A 21,584-nucleotide genomic window follows, 5' to 3' on the forward strand; every position below is an offset into this window, starting at 1 on the left:
AAACCATGAACTGGAGTACATAGGCGTTCAGCTTGGACGCCATCCGACCTACATCTGGAGTACTCCAGTGAAGGCAGATGTGAAGGCAGACTTCCGAGTGAAGTTCCCACTCACTTGAGGGGAAAACCCTGACGGCTGAATATGTCAGCCGCCCAGTGTTCTACTCCAGGGACGACATGTACTGTTGAGATCACCGAATGATAGATCTCGGCCCATCAGAGAGTGCGAGGTACCTCGGCCATGGCGCTTGACTGTGGGTACCTGCGAGATGATTGACGTATGGCACAGCCGTGGCATTATCCAAATTGAAGACGGATGGTTGACCCGCCTAAGGGCAGTAGACCTGCTGTGGGATTAGCCGTACTGTTCAGATCCCCAGAGAAATGATCGGGAGAAGAAGACGGGCATTGGTATCCCTAATAACCATTGGACCAGAAGAAGGCTCTGGATGAGGAAGGAGCTTAGAAACTACCTTTTGAAAGCCTGATTGACTTGCTGAAAACGAGCGGAGCAAAAGAAAACTACTTCCGTTTTCATCTTATTGCTCAGAACCCTCCTAGCGAATTGAATGAACCGAGGGAATGAGTGATCAAGTGCACAAGCTCCGTGTTGAAGGGCCACGACCTTGACTCGAGAGAGAGAATTACCATCCTTCTTGTGCAGGATCATCGTCAAAGAGGATCTGCTGGGCTGGGAATGAGGAAAAAACTTGTCTAAGTTTAGCTGCTAGCCCAAGTGAGAAGGTATTGCAAGTGATATAGACGACTTAGCGTAGTCCTTGTAGAGCGGCTAGAGAGTCGACCGAGTAGGGCAGGACGACCATGTTTCTAAGGTGCAAGAAGCGCATGACAACCGTCATGACCCTTGCGACCACTCTGGTGTGGTAGCCAGGCAGAAGGGCCAGGTCGTGAAAATACTGTACGCGAATGGAAAGGCGAAGAGATTATAGTAGAGAGGAGAAATAGGTATGTGAGGGAAGAATCCCGAATGACGATGGATGCCAGAAAACAACCACGTTTCTCTGTTGAAGTAGTGGCTGAGCGGAGGAACTCCATCCGAAAAAAGAGAGGGCCCTGTCGAAGGTTGTTAGAAGTTTGGGGTCCAGAAATGGAGATACTTTTCATTCCCTCCATTTTGGAACCAAGATCCCTTAGATCTAGACTGCCCTGGCCAATGCTTCCGCTGCTGGTTGAGCTTGAAGAAGAGATACGATCCCTTGCTAGTCTCCCGCTCAGAAGATTTGATTGGCCAGCTATACTGTGGAACGAAGTAGATAAGGTCTGGGACCCGGAGACTTTCATTCTCTCCCTTTGGTCAAGCAACCCATGTGGCGGCTAAGGAAGGGTAGAGCGCTAAACCCGAAACCACAGGACGGAACTAACTAGACCTGCTATCCGACCGTCTGTGGAATCTTAATTGATGATACACCGGCCAGGATACTGGTAGGAATACCGCAAGAAATTCTGCCCGGCGAGTCTGTCAAGTGACAGAATGCGGGACTGTAACCAGCAGGTCTCTGCCATCGTGCAGAGAAGAAAATAAGGAAAAAAATAAAAATAAATAAAAAACCTCGATCCACCATCTCTTAACAGGGAAGTGGAGAGGAATCGTCCACTTTCTTGCATCTGATACAAAGGGGGGAAAAACCTCCTTGTTGGGACGCCACAAATGTGTGCCTCAGTACATCCCCAGAATTGAGGTTTCCGAGTGGACAGGGCAGGTTGTGGCGATAGACCTGGATGCAGAAGAAGATACATGGAGGCGACACTCCATGTTCTCGTCTGTTGAAGGTGTGGGGGGAAATCGGAGCCCTTAAAAGAACCCGTCGCCCATGAAATTCCGACCAGGTATGGTATCCTACTTAGAGGTCTTCCAGTGCATCACCGTCAAATGTTGATGGAGATTTTCTAGAACCTGTACGTTATTCTAGAATACTTGCGGCCCCTGCTAGCCGACGGCTCCCATTGTAGGAGAGGGAGCATGTGAGTGCTCCAGAGCTCAGTTAGGGTGACCAGCTTAGGATAGATGATGTGCCCTTAAGACCAGTAAATACTGGTCATGCGCCTTTAAGGCTAGGGGTTACTGGCCATGAGCCTTTAAGACCAGGGAATACTGGTCTTGTGCCTTTTGTAAGATGAAATACTGTTCATGTGCCTTTAAAAGCAGGGCATGCTGAAATCCAGGAGATAATGGTCATGTGCCCTTAAAACCAGGGTATGCTGGTCATTTGCGTTTAAGACCAGGGCGTACTGGTCCTGAGCCTTTAAGTCCAGGGCATAATGGTCACGTGCCTTAAAGACCTGGGCATACTGGTCGTGTGCCTTTAAAAGCCAGGGCGTACTGGACATGAGCCTTTAACCCCTCTGTGACCTTAGACGTACTATCCCGTCGAGGTGACCTGGGCCTATCTGACCCTCGACGGGATAGTACGTCATAGCCGATCGGCCGCGCTCACGGGGGGAGCGCGGCCGATCGCGGCCGGGTGTCAGCTGCATATCGCAGCTGACATCCGGCACTATGTGCCAGGAGCGGTCACGGACCGCCCCCGGCACATTAACCCCCGGCACACCGCGATCAAACATGATCGCGGTGTACCGGCGGTATAGGGAAGCATCGCGCAGGGAGGGGGCTCCCTGCGGGCTTCCCTGAGACCCCCGGAGCAACGCGATGTGATCGCGTTGCTCTGAGGGTCTCCTACCTCCCTCCTCGCCGCAGGTCCCGGATCCAAGATGGCCGCGGCATCCGGGTCCTGCAGGGAGGGAGGTGGCTTACCGAGTGTCTGCTCAGAGCAGACACTTGGTAAGCCTGCAGCCCTGCACAGCAGATCGCAGATCTGGCAGAGTGCTGTGCACACTGCCAGATCAATGATCTGTGATGTCCCCCCCTGGGACAAAGTAAAAAAGTAAAAAAAAAAAATTCCCCACATGTGTGTAAAAAAAAAATAAAAAAAATATCCTAAATAAAGAAAAAAAAAAAAAATTATTCCCATAAATACATTTCTTTAGCTAAATAAAATAAAAAAAACAATAAAAGTACACATATTTAGTATCGCCGCGTCCGTAACGACCCAACCTATAAAACTGCCCCACTAGTTAACCCCTTCAGTAAACACCGTAAGAAAAAAAAAAAAAAACGAGGCAAAAAACAACGCTTTATTACCATACCCCCGAACAAAAAGTGGAATAACACGCAATCAAAAAGACTGATATAAATAATCATGGTACCGCTGAAAACGTCATCTTGTCCCGCAAAAAACGAGCCACAATACAGCATCATCAGCAAAAAAATAAAAAAGTTATAGTCCTGAGAATAAAGCGATACCAAAATAATTATTTTTTCTATAAAATAGTTTTTATCGTATAAAATCGCCAAAACATAAAAAAATGATATAAATGAGATATCGCTGTAATCGTACTGACCCGACGAATAAAACTGCTTTATCAATTTTACCAAACGCGGAACGGTATAAACGCCTCCCCCAAAAGAAATTCATGAATAGCTGGCTTTTGATCACTCTGCCTCACAAAAATTGGAATAAAAAGCGATCAAAAAATGTCACGTGTCCGAAAATGTTACCAATAAAAACGTCAACGCGTCCCGCAAAAAACAAGATCTCACATAACTCTGTGGACTCAAATATGGAAAAATTACAGCTCTCAAAATGTGGTAACGCAAAAAATATTTTTTGCAATGAAAAGCGTCTTTCAGTGTGTGACAGCTGCCAATCATAAAAATCCGCTAAAAAACCCGCTATAAAAGTAAATCAAACCCCCCTTCATCACCCCCTTAGTTAGGGAAAAATAAAAAAATTAAAAAATGTATTTATTTCCATTTTCCCATTAGGGTTAGGGTTAGGGCTAGAGTTAGGACTAGAGTTAGGGCTAGGGTTAGGGCAAGGGTTAGGGCTAGGGTTGGGGCTAGGGTTAGGGCTAGAGTTAGGACTAGAGTTAGGGTTAGGGCAAGGGTTAGGACTAGGGTTAGGGTTGGGGCTAGGGTTAGGGCTAGGGTTAGGGCTAGGGTTGGGGATAGGGTTAGGGTTAGGGCTAGGGTTAGGGCTAGTGTTACGGCTAGTGTTAGGGCTAGTGATACGGCTAGGGTTATTGCTAGGGTTAGGGCTAGGGTTAGGGTTGGAGCTACAGTTAGGGTTGGGGCTAAAGATAGGGTTAGGGTTTGGATTACATTTACGGTTGGGAATAGGGTTGGGTGTGTCTGGGTTAGAGGAGTGGTTAGGGTTACCGTTGGGATTAGGGTTAGGGATGTGTTTGGATTAGGGTTTCCGTTATAATTGGGGGGTTTCCACTGTTTAGGCACATCAGGGGCTCTCCAAACGGGACATGGCATCCGATCTGAATTCCAGCCAATTCTGCGTTGAAAAAGGAAAACAGTGCTCCTTCCCTTCAGAGCTCTCCCGTGTGCCCAAACAGGGGTTTACCCCAACATATGGGGTATCAGCGTACTCAGGACAAATTGGACATCATCTTTTGGGGTCCAATTTCTCCTGCTACCCTTGGGAAAATACAAAACTGGGGGCCAAAAAATAAGTTTTGTGGGAAAAAAAAGATTTTTTATTTTCACGGCTCTGCGTTGTAAACTGTAGTGAAACACTTGGGGGTTCAAAGTTCTCACAACACATCTAGATAAGTTCCTTGGGGGGTCTAGTTTCCGATATGGGGTCACTTGTGGGGGGTTTGTACTGTTTGGGTACATCAGGGGCTCTGCAAATGCAACGTGATGCCTGCAGACCAATCCATTTAAGTCTGCATTCCAAATGGCGCTCCTTCCCTTCCGAGCTCTGTCATGCGCCCAAACAGTGGTTCCCCCCCACATATGGGGTATCAGCGTACTCAGGACAAATTGATCAACAACTTTTGGGGTCCAATTTATCCTGATACCCTTGTGAAAATACAAAACTGGGGGCTAAAAAATCATTTTTGTGAAAAAAAAAAAAAGGAATTTTTATTTTCACGGCTCTGCGTTATAAACTGTAGTGAAACACTTGGGGGTTCAAAGTTCTCACAACACATCTAGATAAGTTCCTTGGGGGGTCTAGTTTCCAATATGGGGTCACTTGTGGGTGGTTTTTACTGTTTGGGTACATCAGGGGCTCTGCAAATGCAACGTGACGCCTGCAGACCAATCCATTTAAGTCTGCATTCCAAATGGCGCTCCTTCCCTTCCGAGCTCTGTCATGCGCCCAAACAGTGGTTCCCCCCCACATATGGGGTATCAGCGTACTCAGGACAAATTGGACAACAAAGTTTGGGGTCCAATTTATCCTGATACCCTTGTGGAAATACAAAACTGGGGGCTAAAAATCATTTTTGTGAAAAAAAAAGGAATTTTTATTTTCACGGCTCTGCGTTATAAACTGTAGTGAAACACTTGGGGGTTCAAAGCTATCAAAACACATCTAGATAAGTTCCTTAGGGGGTCTACTTTCCAAAATGGTGTCACTTGTGGGGGTTTTTAATGTTTAGGCACATCAGGGGCTCTCCAAACGCAACATGGCATCCCATCTTAATTCCAGTCAATTTTGCATTGAAAAGTAAAATAGCGCTCCTTCCCTTCCGAGCTCTGCTATGCGCCCAAACAGTGGTTTACCCCCACATATGGGGTATCGTCATACTCAGGACAAATTGCACAACAACTTTTGTGGTCTAATTTCTTCTCTTACCCTTGGGGAAATAAAAAAATGGGGGCGAAAAGATCATTTTTGTGAAAAAATATGATTTTTATTTTTACGGCTCTGCATTATAAACTTCTGTGAAGCACTTGTTGGGTCAAAGTGCTCAACACACATCTAGATAAGTTCCTTAAGGGGTCTACTTTCCAAAATGGTGTCACTTGTGGGGGGTTTCAATGTTTAGGCACATCAGGGGCTCTCCAAACGCAACATGGCGTCCCATCTCAATTCCAGTCAATTTTGCATTGAAAAGTCAAATGGCGCTCCTTCCCTTCCGAGCTCTGCCCTGCGCCCAAACAATGGTTTACACCCACATATGGGGTATCAGCGTACTCAGGACAAATTGCACAACAATTTTTGGGGTCCAATTTCTTCTCTTACCCTTGGGAAAATAAAAAATTGGGGGCGAAAAGATCATTTTTGTGAAAAAATATGATTTTTTATTTTTACGGCTCTGCATTATAAACTTCTGTGAAGCACTTGTTGGGTCAAAGTGCTCACCACACATCTAGATAAGTTCCTTAGGGGGTCTACTTTCCAAAATGGTGTCACTTGTGGGGGTTTTTAATGTTTAGGCACATCAGGGGCTCTCCAAACGCAACATGGCATCCCATCTTAATTCCAGTCAATTTTGCATTGAAAAGTAAAATAGCGCTCCTTCCCTTCCGAGCTCTGCTATGCGCCCAAACAGTGGTTTATCCCCACATATGGGGTATCGTCGTACTCAGGACAAATTGCACAACAACTTTTGTGGTCTAATTTCTTCTCTTACCCTTGGGGAAATAAAAAAATGGGGGCGAAAAGATCATTTTTGTGAAAAAATATGATTTTTATTTTTACGGCTCTGCATTATAAACTTCTGTGAAGCACTTGTTGGGTCAAAGTGCTCAACACACATCTAGATAAGATCCTTAGGGGGTCTACTTTCCAAAATGGTGTTACTTGTGGGGGGTTTCAATGTTTACGCACATCAGGGGCTCTCCAAATGCAACATGGCGTCCCATCTCAATTCCAGTCAATTTTGCATTGAAAAGTCAAATGGCGCTCATTTCCTTCCGAGCTCTGCCCTGCGCCCAAACAATGGTTTACACCCACATATGGGGTATCAGCGTACTCAGGACGAATTGTACAACAAATTTTGGGGTCTATTTTCTCCTGTTACCCTTGGTAAAATAAAACAAATTGGAGCTGAAACAAATTTTGAGTGAAAAAAAGTTAAATGTTTATTTTTATTTAAACATTCCAAAAATTCCTGTGAAACACCTGAAGGGTTAATAAACTTCTTGAAAGTGGTTTTGAGTACCTTGAGGGGTGCAGTTTTTAGAATGGTGTCACACTTGGGTATTTTCTATCATATAGACCCCTCAAAATGACTTCAAATGAGATGTGGTCCCTAAAAAAAAATGGTGTTGTAAAAATGAGAAATTGCTGGTCAACTTTTAACCCTTATAACTCCGTCACCAAAAAAAATTTTGGTTCCAAAATTGTGCTGATGTAAAGTAGACATGTGGGAAATGTTACTTATTAAGTATTTTGCGTGACATATGTCTGTGATTTAAGGGCATAAAAATTCAAAGTTGGAAAATTGCGAAATTTTCAAAATTTTCGCCAAATATTCGTTTTTTTCACAAATAAACGCAAGTTATATCGAAGAAATTTTACCACTATCATGAAGTACAATATGTCACGAGAAAACAATGTCAGAATCGCCAAGATCCGTTGAAGCGTTCCAGAGTTATAACCTCATAAAGGGACAGTGGTCAGAATTGTAAAAATTGGCCCGGTCATTAACGTGCAAACCACCCTTGGGGGTGAAGGGGTTAAGACCAGGGCATACTGGTCATGTGCCTAGAAAACCAGGACGTACTAGTCATGTGCCTTTAAGACCAGGGCATACTGATTATAGCGTTTAAGACCAGGGGATACTGGTCACGTGCCCTTAAGACCAGGGCATACTGGTCATGGCCTTGAAAAACCAGGACGTACTAGTCATGTGCCTTTAAGACCGGGGCATACTGATTATAGCGTTTAAGACCAGGGCATACTGGTCATGTGCTTTTAAGATCAGGGAATACTGGTCACGAGTCTATAAGACCAGGGCATGCTGGTCACGTGCCTTTAAGACCAGGAATACTGGTCATGAGAGGAATGTAGGAACAAGTGCCTTAAAGACCAGCAAAGCTGGTAATGTGCCTTTAAGAACAAAAAAGCTGGTCATGCTCCTTTAAGACCAGGGATGCTGGTCATGTGTCTTTAAGACGAGGGCACACTTGCCATGTGCCTTTAAGACCAGTGCCTACTGGCCCTGTGCCTTTAAGACCAGGGCATACTGGCCTGATTAAGTACTAAGGAAAAGGAGACCGGCTTCTGGCAGAGCAGAGAATGCTGGGGATGTAACCCTTTTAAAACTAGGGGACCCTTAAGACCAGGGAATGCTGGTCCTGGGTTTAATAAAAAGGCATGGAAAGCTGGGGATGCACCTATGGGCCCAGCGACTACCGAGGCAGAGTAGCAAATACCAGGGAATGAGTCACCAGGGAATGAGTCACCAGGGAATGAGTCACCAGGGAATGAGTCGCCAGGGAATGAGTCGCCAGGGAATGAGTCACCAGGGAATGAGTCACCAGGGAATGAGTCACCAGGGAATGAGTCACCAGGGAATGAGTCACCAGGGAATGAGTCACTAGGGAATGAGTCACCAGGGAATGAGTCACCAGGGAATGAGTCGCCAGGGAATGAGTCGCCAGGGAATGAGTCACCAGGGAATGAGTCACCAGGGAATGAGTCACCAGGGAATGAGTCACCAGGGAATGAGTCACCAGGGAATGAGTCACCAGGGAATGAGTCGCCAGGGAATGAGTCGCCAGGGAATGAGTCACCAGGGAATGAGTCACCAGGGAATGAGTCACTAGGGAATGAGTCACCAGGGAATGAGTCACCAGGGAATGAGTCACCAGGGAATGAGTCGCCAGGGAATGAGTCGCCAGGGAATGAGTCGCCAGGGAATGAGTCACCAGGGAATGAGTCACCAGGGAATGAGTCACTAGGGAATGAGTCACCAGGGAATGAGTCATGAGAGCTTCCTTGCTGGGCACTCACAGCTCTCCGTTTGCAAGCCTGCATACTGTACTATACATTCTGTAGTGTGCAGGAGCACCAGAAAATTGCAGCCTTAAGTATATAAAAAAACAGGGAAGCTAGTCCCTTAATGCTGCCGGGATGCGTGCCGGGGGGGGGGGGCCGATTCACCTTACTCAGGTTCTGAGTCCCCCGACTGGAATAGCGCTGACTTCAGCGCTGAAAAAACCCGCCGGCCGCAGCCCCCTCCAGAAGAAATAGTGACCGCAATGGAGGAGGAGGAAGATGGCCGCCGAGATCTCGTCTGGAACGAGAAGCGCCTGAATAGGGGGGCGGAGCCGCTAGAAGGGAGCAAGCGGTGGGCGGGGCTTCCCGGGCTGCGGCCTAAACAGGGCCGAAGCCGGGGACTAAAGTTATGGCTTCGGCCGGCGCGCACCCGCAGACTGAGGGGAAAAGTGCCGCGAAGCTCTGTGGGGACCCAGTCGCTATGGAGCCCTCCTCTGACCGTCGGAACACCCAAATCTCACGGAGCACTTACCCCAATATGGAGGGGGACCATGGCAGATGCTGCAGGTAGGAGCTGTGCCCGGGTAGATAGGACGATGCAGGGTTGGGGAGCCTCCATCCACCATCCCTGCAGAAGAGGGGTGGAGAGGAACCGTCTGCCTCCTTCCATCATCCGCTTTTTCAGTGGTGATGCAGTGGGGGCTGCTCGGACGCCACGCTGGAAGGTGCCTCTGTACAGCCGAGGGTAAAACCTGGTGGGCAGGGCTGAATGTCCGGCAATAGGCCTGGCTGCAGAAGAGGATACTGAAGGTAAAACTCCAGTGCTCGTCTGATAAGGGAGGGGGGAGATCGGTGCCCTTGAAGGGGCCCGTCGCCCCTAGAATCAGCTCAGGCAGTGGCTTCCCACGACGCAGGAGAGGATACGGAGAGGTAAAACTCCCGTGCTCGCCTGTTGATGGTTCGAGGAGATCGGAACATGAAAGAATCCGTCGCCCCATTCGACCGTAGTAAAAAGTAAAAAACGGAAAAAAAAGAGTTCTTTGGGTCTGAATAGCAGACCCGTCCGTGTGCCTCCTACGGACACTAAGCAAGAACTGGTTAGCTGGGAGCCAGCAGAGGGGTGTATACTGCAGGGGAGGAGCTAACTTTCTTTGTAATACTTAGTGTCAGCCTCCTGGTGGCAGCAGCATACACCCATGGTCTGTGTCCCCCAATGAGGCGAAGGAGAAAAAATTATATTATATACCGGTATATATACAACCCATTATGGATCCCAAAGTGGTGATGACAAAAATTATAGCTCATAGTGCAAAATCGAGAGGCGATAATACTCTATTAAGCAAAAAATAAAAAATTATAGCTCTTGGAAGGTGAGAAGGAAAAAAAAATCTTAAGCAAAAGAGTATCCCACTGGCACGCTGTTACCCAGGAGTACACGTAAACTTGCTGCCATCATTATAGTTATATCATTCATGCTGTTCGTTTGGGTAACAAAGGCCGTGTTAGAAAAACATGAGGAGTGGAAAAAAAAAGTGCCACAAACCGATATAGCAAACAATATAGGTATAGCAACATACAAAAATGAAAAAGCCAATAGCCAATAGTGAACATGCTCGGATAAGATGTTATCTGAGCATGCTTGTGTGTTTAGCGAGTGTCTTTGGCGAGCTCGAAAAATATGTCCGAGTCCCCGCAGCTGCATGTCTCGTGGCTATTAGACAGCCACAACACCTGCAGGGATTACCTGTTTATTAGGCAATCCATATATTTGTTGCGGCCATCAAAAAGTCGTGAGACATGCAGCCGCGGCGACTCGGACATATTTTTCGAGCACACCGAAGACCCTCTGTTAGCATCCGAGCATGCTCAGATAACACCTTATCCAATCACTTTCTCTCGTCACTATTATCTATAGAAAGCGGGTCATGCGTACTGACTAACATTTCATACAGTTTGGTGTATTGCTAGGTCTAGCATTTAGCTTTGTGCTGCTGTGAAATATTTGTAATACAATTTTCTGCCACATAGATTATTTGTAATGATTCACCCAATAAACTATATTAATTGCTATGCAGCGTACATAGCCTGCTTTATACAGATATCCTTTTTTCTTTTGTGTGTTGCTACATTTTCCCCAATGTGCAGGCTGCTTTCCTTTCCATGCACAGTGGTCCATACAGATCCTACTAAGTGAGAATCAGGGTGAAAAATAAAATAAAAATATTATCTTTAGGACCTTTTTACAATAATATTTGGTGGGTCACTCTGATGGAGAGCATAACATTAATTGGGATCTTATAAAATGGGGTCTACTTAGCGTTGACACATTGGCCTATGAATGGTATAAAATGGCAGACAAGCAAGTGTGGCGTCTCCCTTGTAACTCAGGAGTCCGGGCTACAAACTACAGTGGTGCCACCAACATTTCTAGAGTTCTTTGAGTCAACACTTTAGTTCCAAAAGGTCCTGATGGATCCTTAAAAAATATTTCAAGGGGCGCTACTGTTTTAACATGTGAAGGTACACAGCCATCACCTAATTATCACTGGGATGTGACCTTTGGGACCCCCACTTGAGACTGGGAATGAGATGCTGCTTCTTCAGTGCCTCAACCTCTTCCCATGTTTCCACTCCACAAGAGTGCTCCAGTTCCTGGCCTGCAGAATGGCGGTCGCTCCAGTTACCCCTATATTCATACCCATTTTAATCTGCAGTAAACATTGTACCCACTGACTTATCTGCATAAGCTTTAGCGAGACCTCCCTTGCCCTATCTAGATCTGCAAACAGATGACCCAACAAGCAGCAGTAAAGTCTCGGAATAGTTCTCTCACCTAGACGTCGGTTTTCTGACTGGTATGTCATAAGCACGGACGACGTTCACCAGGACCTTAATGTCCCCGTCAGAAAGGTTCTGAGCAGTGACCTTCTTCCGCTCTTTTCTCCTGGGCTTCAGTGGACGCTTCGGTTCCGCTAACTTGAAGAGATCCATTCCCAGGATCCTTAGACGTGAGTACAAACCATTATTGGCCTGTATGCTACATCATATAATCTACAGGTCTAACTATGCCGCAGTCCTCAGTGGAGCTCTCTTGAGATGGCTTGGAGAAGTACAGGAGAATGGACAGCAATGGCTGCAAGTAGTAATGAACAGGTCTCACTTTGCGATTCCCAATTATTCATTGTCATGGTGGGAGACAGGACGGTGGTCAAAAATGGTGGACGAGAGGCTGGCAAAAGTATATCAGATAGCAGAAAATAAATGAAACTGCAGTAATGTACTACCAATATGCCAGACTGACACACTGATTTCATCTACTCTTTATTAAAGAGCTCAGTGCACCTGGGAGTGGCCAGACCGTCCATTGCACCGTCCCGCCTCTGCTCTTCACTGGCACCTGTAAAAACAAAGCTGTCAATCAAGAAACAGGAGGGCAGAGATTGAAAAGGAGTAGGGGGAAGGTGCGCTGAACTGTTTGGCCACCCCCAAGGTGCACCGAACGCCTTATTAACAGCCGGTCTTCTAGATTTGTATCTTGATCCACCTTCTTTGCATTGTGGCAATCATTATGGCTGCTGCACCACAGCATTATTACATTAGTAATGTATTTTCCAAGCCATTTTACAGAGCAGTGGTCTTCAGTATGTGCCTCTCCGGCTGTTGTGATACTACAACTCCCAGCGGTCTCTGTCCAACATGTCTCCCGACAACTGTATTTACAGGATACAGACCACTGTTTCATTGGCATCTATGAGGACTGCAGCATAGGACTGACGCTATGTATCACTATTGGACTAAACACCACCATAAAGTTGTTACAAGTTGCAAAAAAAAAAACCCCAAAACTGGAAACACTGAAATAGTTGGAAATGGAAAATACTTGATTCTGATTTTACACAGATATTACCCAAATTTAGAAAATATTAAAAATGAAACCATTTTAAATTCTAGGATCCCAATGATCTCAGGCCCCAAACATAGTTCAAGAAATGGCTGAGAACAGACTACGATGCCGTTCCTTCTAGTAGGACCTGAATGAGGAGGCTCGTCAGTCATGTTCGATCTTACATTTTATGGCAACTTTATGGTGAGAGTTTTTTTTTTTTTACTTATTCCTACACAGGCAATAACCAAGGGGTGATATTGAAGGTAATGGCCAAGTCATAGAAATGTAATGCATGGGTGAAATTTCATAGCTGTAACACATTGGTAAAGGTGGTATGGTAGATATGGATACAGCCTTGGTTTATTGCCAGTGCAGTGAAGACTACAAGAATGATGGATGACGTACCCAGAGCCACCAGAACTTAGTATAAAAGGCAAAGCAGAAGTAAGAGAGTATAAATATAGATCAAAATAACATACAGACACATGGAGAAACCAACAACATACTATAAGAATGCGATAACATGTCAGTGATACACGGCCCTCGTTGCTGGGGTAAAGTGGTTATTGCATGTCATAACGTTTCTTAAAAGAGTTTGTCCACTTAACTATAAATATCTTCCGATGTGTTCATAATATGAATGTATAGAACTTACTAATATACTTTTATTTCCCGGCTCGGACTGGCCCACGGGGACACAGATAAATCCCCGGTGGGCCCCTATGCAGGAGTTTGCTTCCCATGACCCTACATGAGTGGTAATTGGCACAATACACTTAATGAAACATGTCCAGACAAGGGCAGCATCTCATTATTCATTTAACAAACTACTCAAATTTATGAAAAAGGGCCCGGAAATATTCCATGTAGCTGAACTGTGGGATCCCAGAATCAATGTCACAGGTGGTCCCTTGGCACCCCAGTCCAACTCAGTTAGCATCTAGCCATATATTGGCATCTCTAAAAAAAACAACAACAAAAAAAACCAATTGCCAGGACAATCAGTACTGTATGTGATTACATAGTCATGGCTCACCAGCCTAAAACCATATCTTGCAATCGGTTTATCGGTTAATGATGTCATAGACCCAGAGCTTTGGTTTATACGTCTACTGATGTAACCTATGGTTGGGTTAGGGCGTATGGTAAAGGGGCATTATTGGCTAAAACAGATATTGAGTCTGCTTTCCGTTTGTTGCCGCTGCACCTGGATAGTTTACATTTGTTGGGTTGTCTATAGGAGGTCACTTATTTTGTGGATAGGTGTCCCCCCACGGGCTGCTCCATTTCTTGTGCTTATTTTGAAGCATTTAGTTTGTTTTTTGGAGTGGGTTGTATGCAATGTTTCCAGGATAACGTCACTTATTCACTACCTAGATTTATTTATTCCTCGGGCCACCCGGTTCCCCGATTTGCCAGTCATTGTTGAGATCTATGGAATGGGTAGCTTCTCATTTTGGAGTTCCAATAGCACAAGAGAAGACTGAAGGGCCCTGTACCTGCATTAGCCTTTTGGGTATCACCATGGACACCATGCAGATAGAGTGTGGATGACCGGAGGAAACAAATGTTGCTTTGCACACAGAGGTCTAAGGCGGGTCGGCTTAAAAAAATCCAGTTGAGCAAACTTTAGTCGTTCCTAGGGAAGCTTAATTTTGTATGCCGGGTTATGCCCATGGGACGGATTTTTTCAAGTCACTAACGACATCAATGGCGGGGCGTCATTCCCTGAGCATTTTATTCATTTAACGAAGGAACGTAGGGAGGATTTGTCTGTTTGGGAGGGTTTTCTGGAGACATATAATGGCTGGTCACTAATGATCACTGAAATGGTAAAAGATTTTGACTGTGAATTGTTTATGGACACGGTGGGCTGTATAAGTTTTGGGGTCTATTGCAATGGTCAATGGTGTGCAGGAGAATGGCCGAGGGCCTGGACAGAGGCAGGACTCACAAAGAATCTGACGTTATTAGAGTTTTTTCTGACTGTAGTGACCGCGCCAATTTGGGGTGACGAATTCAGCAATAGGAAGATACTGCTTCATTGTCCTTACTACCGACATAAAACAATCAATAATCTATCGGAGTCTTCTCCCGCTTGCTGAGTTATTTTGTGTTGCGGTGCCTTTGCCTCAATGTATGGGTGGTGGTGGTTCATGTACCTAGGGTCGAGAATTCAACTGCAGATTCTCTCTCTCGTTTGCAGTGGAACCATTTTCGGACCCTGGCGCCATATGTGGAGTCCGTGGGCTGCAAATGACCAGTGGAGCTCTTGGAACTGGTATTCGAGCATCGGGCTCATTGATTAGAGTGTCCCTTGAAGCCAGTACATGGGTAGCTTATAAAGCTTGCAGGGCGGAGGAGGCATGGAGATGAGAACTCGGCAAGTTGGTGTCGGAGGGGGATCTTGCATTGCTTTGTTGGTTAATTCAGGTGGCGGCAGAAAGGTAGTCTATTTAATAGTCGATTTACGGCAGAGATAGCATTTGGTTGAAAGTTTAGGGGTTTGGTAGATATCACAAAGCATTTTCTTGTGGGACAGGCATGGAAGGGTTTTAAAAAAGGGCTCACTAGGATGAACATTCATTGGACAATTTAATTTAAGCTTCTGGAAGAATTGGGGGTTGGTTTACCACAAGTATGTAGCTCTCAGTTTTAGGAGACGTTGTTTAGGCTACGTTCACATTTGCGTTGTGCGCCGCAGCGTCGGCGCCGCAACGCACAACGCAAACAAAAACGCAGCAAAACGCATGGACAACGCTACGTTTTGCGCCACATGCGTCCTTTTTTTCATTGATTTTGGATGCAGCAAAAATGCAACTTGCTGCGTCCTCTGCGCCTGGACGCGTGCGCGACAGTGACGCATGCGGCGCAAAACGCAAGTGCGACGCATGTCCATGCGCCCCCATGTTAAATATAGGGGTGCATGATGCATGCGGCGCCCGACGCTGCGGCGCTGACCGCAAATGTGAACGTAGCCTTAGACTGGCTTTTTCACGGGTATTTTTTGGGCCATGAGAATAGTGTCATTGGTGTCTCCATCCTCAATTAATGGGAGTGGGGTATTAGGTCAGGATGAGGTTTCTTTAGTAAATTCTGCCGAGTTTTGGATGCGTCGGTCCAAAACAAATCAAGCTGGAAGAGGGAAAAGGGTTATTTGGGGGAAATTAAGGGGATCCATACTGTGACCGGTAGAGTGTATTAAAAATTATTTAAGTTTAGGAGTGGCCCATTGTTGAAGATCAAAGACGAGTCTTTTTTGTCTCGGTATCAGTTCATGACAATACCCTGGAATTTTGGGGGTTTGAGGCTGACAGGTTCTCATCTCATTCTGTGGCGCGCTGCTCGGTCTATCGAAAGGATTAATAAGACCAGGATAAAAGTGAACAGGAGCGTGGGAAGTTTTATTGCAACGAAAGGATGGGTTGTAGTGAGGCACCCAGATCTGGAGTCAGAGGTAGGAACTTTTGGCATCATGAATGAAGTTGGGATTGATGTATGGACCTTGAGCATTCAAGGAGGAGTGGAATGGGCATTTCTTTTGATCGGGTGACTCGCATTATGAGGAGTCAAGTAATGCTCTTTGTGGCGGTGGTGAGGGTTTCTTGGAGTTGGTGGCAAAATTGTGGTAGGGGATTGTACCTCGGGTGGATGGTAACCTCACCTTTATGTTTGGATTTTGGTTAATTGCTTGGTGGATTTTGGGACTCTTCATGGTGGGGTCCCTGGGAGTCGGTGTTATAGAAAAGGTTTTCTGGAAACACAAGGTGCCACCCCAAGTCTGTGGTTGCAGCTGGCTGTAATACTGGATGGTTCATTATTATTTATTGGTTTCCACCAGGTTTTGGAGATCCAAGAAGCTCCTTACGGACAAGATATTTATTGTTGTAATGTTTGTATAATAAAAGGCAGATTTGGCCAATTTATCCAAAGAAAGGTGGTATGAGTGCTTGCTGAGTTGGGATCCATAGGGAGTGGAGTGGTGATGTGAAATGCAATGGTTGGGTGGTAGTAAGGGAACAGTCGGAGGGAAACCTATACAATACTGCAGTCAAGGATAAACAAAGCCCACATCAGAGCCATGGGCGCAGTGACCCATGACTCCGCTTTCTAGGGCAAGCATGGGTTAAATTAATAAAAGAAGAAGCACAGTCTTTGTCAACAGTTTAAAGGGGGTCTGAGAGGGGGTGGGGGATATCAATTGGCATCCCACCCTCCAATTTGGGTTATTTCGAAGAGCGGGAGTGAGGGGTTTCTTGCAGTTGGGTGGCAAAATTTTGGTGGGGGGTTGTACATCAGGTGGAAGGTAACCTCCCCTTTATATTTGGATTTTGATTAATTGCGTTGTGAATTTTGGGACTCTTCTCTAGGAGTCGGTACTTTGTTTCAAAACCCTTTTGAATTTGTAAAGTTTGCAGGAAAAATTTTACTTTGGAGGCTCCCAAATCATTTTACACAACGCACTATGGCTGGAAACCCATTGTAGTAAATAATGAGACATACATAGCTCATCTTACCCAAGAGTAGGAATATCCTCTTCAACCACCAAGTCAGAAAGAATGAAATGATGTTTAGCTATCAGGAACCGATTTATCACAGATTCCCTAACCTGGCAACATGAAAAATAAAATTAGGCATCATTTAAATAGGAAACATCAATTCCTCTGCCATATATTGTAGTCATCTAGGCTTCCCTTTGGTCTTCTATGACAATGTGTTGGCCCCATATGAAGCCCGGTCTAAAGGATGGTCTAGGAATTCTAAATTGACGTGTAAGCCTCGGATAGATCATCAACATCAGATTGGTGGGGTCAGACACTTGGCAGTCCCACCAAACAGCTGTATGCAGAGTGACTAGATATAGAGTGTATGCAGCCGGAAGACCAAAACAGCGCCATACACCGTGTAGTGGCCGGCCGCTGGTACTGCAGCTCAGATTCTTTTTCAATGAATTCAATGACTGAGAGCTCAGTTGCAGTACCAGAGAATGGCCACTACACTGTGTATTGAGCCGCGGTGTACATTGTGTACATTTTGCAGGAGCAGGAGCTGTAGACAGCTGATTGATGGGGGAACCAGGCGTGTAAACCTCAATGATCTGGTATTGCTGACCTATTCCAAGAATAGCTCATCAGCATATGACTTGGACAACCTTTTTCAGGTACACCTTCCAATAACAAGTTCAGCGCTGCTGCATATGGATAAACCTTCTTTTATATCATCGGGCATGACTTACCTTGTGGAGATATTTGGCAACCATAATCCGATGAGTATCCAAATGCGTTTCTGCAGTGCCAACATCCTGGTCCTGTAATTTCTTCTCATATTCCTAGAATATTCAAGAGACAAAAATTAAAAAAGGCAACTACAAAAACAAACAAACATCCAACTCTTGGGATCAGGCTTATATTTTATACTTCAATGTATGCTTATTTTCTGTAAAAGTCAGAAACTATGAATAATTTTCAGCTTTGATTGCACTTGCCCCCCAGAAGATCATCTGAGGAGCCCATGTTCTGACAACAGTGGGGTCCTATCACAAAGGCTCATTTGAAGCTGCAAATAAAGCAGAGAACAGATGCTTGGTTCTAGGGGAGCATGTGTAACGTGGCGCAGGGTGGTAGCCGTGGGCGAGGAACTCATTTCCAAGCCCGGCACGTTACATGAAGGTGGAGGTTCTGCCTGGGTGTGTGGACTTCATTGATGGGGGCACTACGCCGTTTCAGGACACATGTTACCGATGACTTTGATTGGCCAGGACTAGATGTTGAGGACTTCAGTGAGGGAGACCACCAGTCAAAAATAAACTTTTTACTGAAAGATATCTTGGTGAGGAGTATGTGCAAAAGATAGCGGGTACACAGCTTAATGAAAGTTTCCTTCAACACACGGAGCATTTTCACACACAGTCTCAGTACCTTCATCTTATCTCCTTTGGTTTCTATCTCCCCTAGTTCACCTGCCTTCACCACAACCCAACAACGTACTACAGTCCAGTAAGTGAGAGTCCGAAACTCAAGCCGCCATTCCGAGACCTCTTTATCTCTTAAGGAAACTAGTTTGCCAATATGGTCAGGACTTAGCTTCTCTGCTACTGGCATCTTGGAACTACCACCTGGGGCAGCCTCTCTGTCTCATGGTCCCTGGTTCATCCTGTCCCGTTACCTCTCCGAGTTATAAAGCGTCCAGTCCCAGGACCCGTCCTCAGTGAATCACGTTTTCCCACACCAAACTCACCCAACGATATCTTTATGCACCTTCTACACTGGGCACAGTCAAAGGGGAAAGGAAACGTTACCCTGGCATCCCCAAACTCAGACTAATTCATCACAAGCCAGATAAAGAAGCACGATGGGTCCCTCCACAGAACACATTTCCATTGCTACAGAGGTCGCTACTCTACACCACTCCTTCCGACACTTGGCATTGTGCTTGGTGATGTAAGGCTGCAGGCAGCTGCTCGGCTATGAAGCTCCCGGTAGGGGCACAGATTTTGTACTGATGTTAATACCACACGAGGTTTGGACTCGATGACCCCACTCTAACATTATTTGGTCTCCACTTCATGGCTCTGAGGTTCGTTCCACATGTCAATAATACCACTCACAGGTAATGAAATTAGCAGATAAGAAATGTCACAAGCTGACTTGTTACACCGTTGGCTCCATTTACAGCATCGCCCTGGTGTCCGTGATCTCTTCACCACCAGCCATTATGCAGACAGAATGGCGAGAGCTTGGATGTTATACACCAGGGGAGAAGGAACTGAATGAAAACCCTAAATTTACTTGTGTCCTGTCACCTTTGTCCCTATGGTTTCTATAGCTGTAAGAGATATACATACAGCCTAGTATTCTCCCCTCTATATAAATGTGTAACTGAAACTTTTTACCAGAAATATCTTGTCTGGGATTTCTCTCTCCTTTATGGGCACCATCTTGTAATTGCGGAATTCGGAGACCTCCTGGTTTCGAAGCTGGAGAAGACGGAACCGTTTGGACCTTCTGAGGTCGTCATCTGATACAAAGTCAAACTCCTTCTGCAGCTGCTCCAGTCTGAAGAACTCTGGAACATAAGTGTCCCCCGTGTTTGCAATCTAAAGAAAACGGAGAACAAATTGATGGAATAAATCCAGAGTATCCAGGAGACTCAGAAGAAGGATCAAGCAAAGGCATCAATTACATAATATTTGGGGGATTGCAGCTCATTTCTTAGTTGTTTAGAAGAAAATAAAGGGGTCTGTTTTACAAACCGCCATAACTTTATTCTGTAAGATCAAACAAAACCGAACAATTCCAGTCCCACTTACTTATTCCTACGTAGACAGGTAGTACCATTATTCCTGCCTTTATATAAACAAGTCAATAAAAAGAAATTCAAAGAATATCAGCAATTATCTAATAACAGCGATATCTAGATACAGAAGCTGTAATAATAGAATAAAATAAAATTTAAAGCAGATCTGTCACCAAATTTTACAGTTCAATTTGCGTGAATTATTAAATAGATTTCTTACACCTTATGAGGCTGATGTGTTTACTTTGAAAATCCATGTTGGATGATATTAAAATGAGCATTTATTGAGTCCAGTTATGGAAATAAATAGCTCATGAGTCCAAGTGTATTCAATTTCTGCTCACCCGGCCTGAGTGACAGCTGCAGCTTGTGCTGAGCAGTGTGAGATCTCAGGAGGGACATTGAGGAGCTGTTAGGGAGTTTAGGTGATTGGAGAATTAAACGAGCTGTACAATACTGGACAACACCTTCTTAGGTGCAAGTGAGCCCCACATAAAAAAGTATACAGCAACCACTCATAGACTGCAGACCTTATGTGACATAATGCCGATAGTCACAGATCAGACAATGCTGGAACAGTGCGGGTTCAAGAGGCGAGTATACCTCTACATTTTATGTGGGGCACGCTAGCACTGGGGTCTGCATCAATCCGATATTTATGGGAGATATTTTTGGCGTCATGGCGAAGGGACAAACAGAATGCATTCACTCACATCACCGTAAGGTCATTCTAACCCCTCCAACTTAATAATAGTCAGACGGATGATGCTATCCTTGCCATGTTTCATCTTCATATAATGATAAAATCGCGATAAGAAACATGACAACAATATTTACAGTCTGGGACCTGCTGCAGCAAAGATATCCTGTAAGCTGGGGATCTCAAAATTCTGAAAGTCATAGCGCATCCCACAACCAGCACCTATATGAGCTCACCAAGCTGAGGTATGTGGGTGCAACCTTGATCTAATAAAAAGCAGAGTTTGTGGTTCTGTCATTGTCATGGAAGACATAGTTCAATGAGAGAGTGTTCCATTTTCCAATTCAGAATGCTTCCCCCCATAAAGATAAGAGTCATTCCTGCAACATCAGGTTTAGTACTTCTCTTTCTTTATTTTATGTAATTGTATATATAGTATTGCTTTATTCCCATTTTGGATCATCTTAAGCATTTTATTTTAATTTTTTTTACAAACACTGCCTACCTTTCTGGATTAAATATATAAAATTTAACAGCTCTGTTCCTCTTGTTCTATAAACCGCACCAGTCAAGCCATACGCTACCTGTAACGGGTGTCCAACCGGCCTGTATACAGGAATGGTGGTGGCCGCTGGTAGTACCTTTTGTTATTATGGACACTTCCGTCCATCACTCGTCAGTCAATTGCATAATTACCCTGACAATTGGAGACAGCAGAGTGGGGTTATCCGTGACAACTGGTGGCAGACGAGGGATGTGCGTGAGCTCCCCGGTGACAAACTGGTAACAGAGGTGGGATCTGCGTGATTCCCCCCGGCTGTTATCTGTGACAAACCTCATCAGGTCTATGAAATATATAGCTATCTAGACCTGATGAGGCTGGTGTACTTACTGAGAAGTATGTTTGTGAAATATGATGACAAATCCACTTTAAT

General features: G+C 45.2%; 1 protein-coding gene across 2 annotated transcripts in view; it reads right to left on the minus strand.

Moving 5' to 3' along the window:
- CC2D2A (coiled-coil and C2 domain containing 2A) overlaps positions 1–21,584 on the minus strand; it is a 171,811-nt gene that overhangs the window by 61,944 nt on the left and 88,283 nt on the right. For both annotated transcript variants that reach the window (XM_077280027.1, XM_077280028.1), the window contains exons 20-23: positions 19,546–19,749; positions 17,890–17,982; positions 17,171–17,262; positions 11,601–11,768 (exon numbers count right to left, since the gene is read on the minus strand). In XM_077280027.1, the coding sequence (XP_077136142.1) occupies positions 11,601–11,768; positions 17,171–17,262; positions 17,890–17,982; positions 19,546–19,749 (557 nt within the window). The remainder of the gene's footprint in view (positions 1–11,600; positions 11,769–17,170; positions 17,263–17,889; positions 17,983–19,545; positions 19,750–21,584) is intronic.

The sequence above is a fragment of the Ranitomeya variabilis genome, chromosome 1 (assembly GCF_051348905.1).
Source record: "Ranitomeya variabilis isolate aRanVar5 chromosome 1, aRanVar5.hap1, whole genome shotgun sequence".
In the NCBI taxonomy this organism is placed as follows: Eukaryota; Metazoa; Chordata; class Amphibia; order Anura; family Dendrobatidae; genus Ranitomeya; species Ranitomeya variabilis.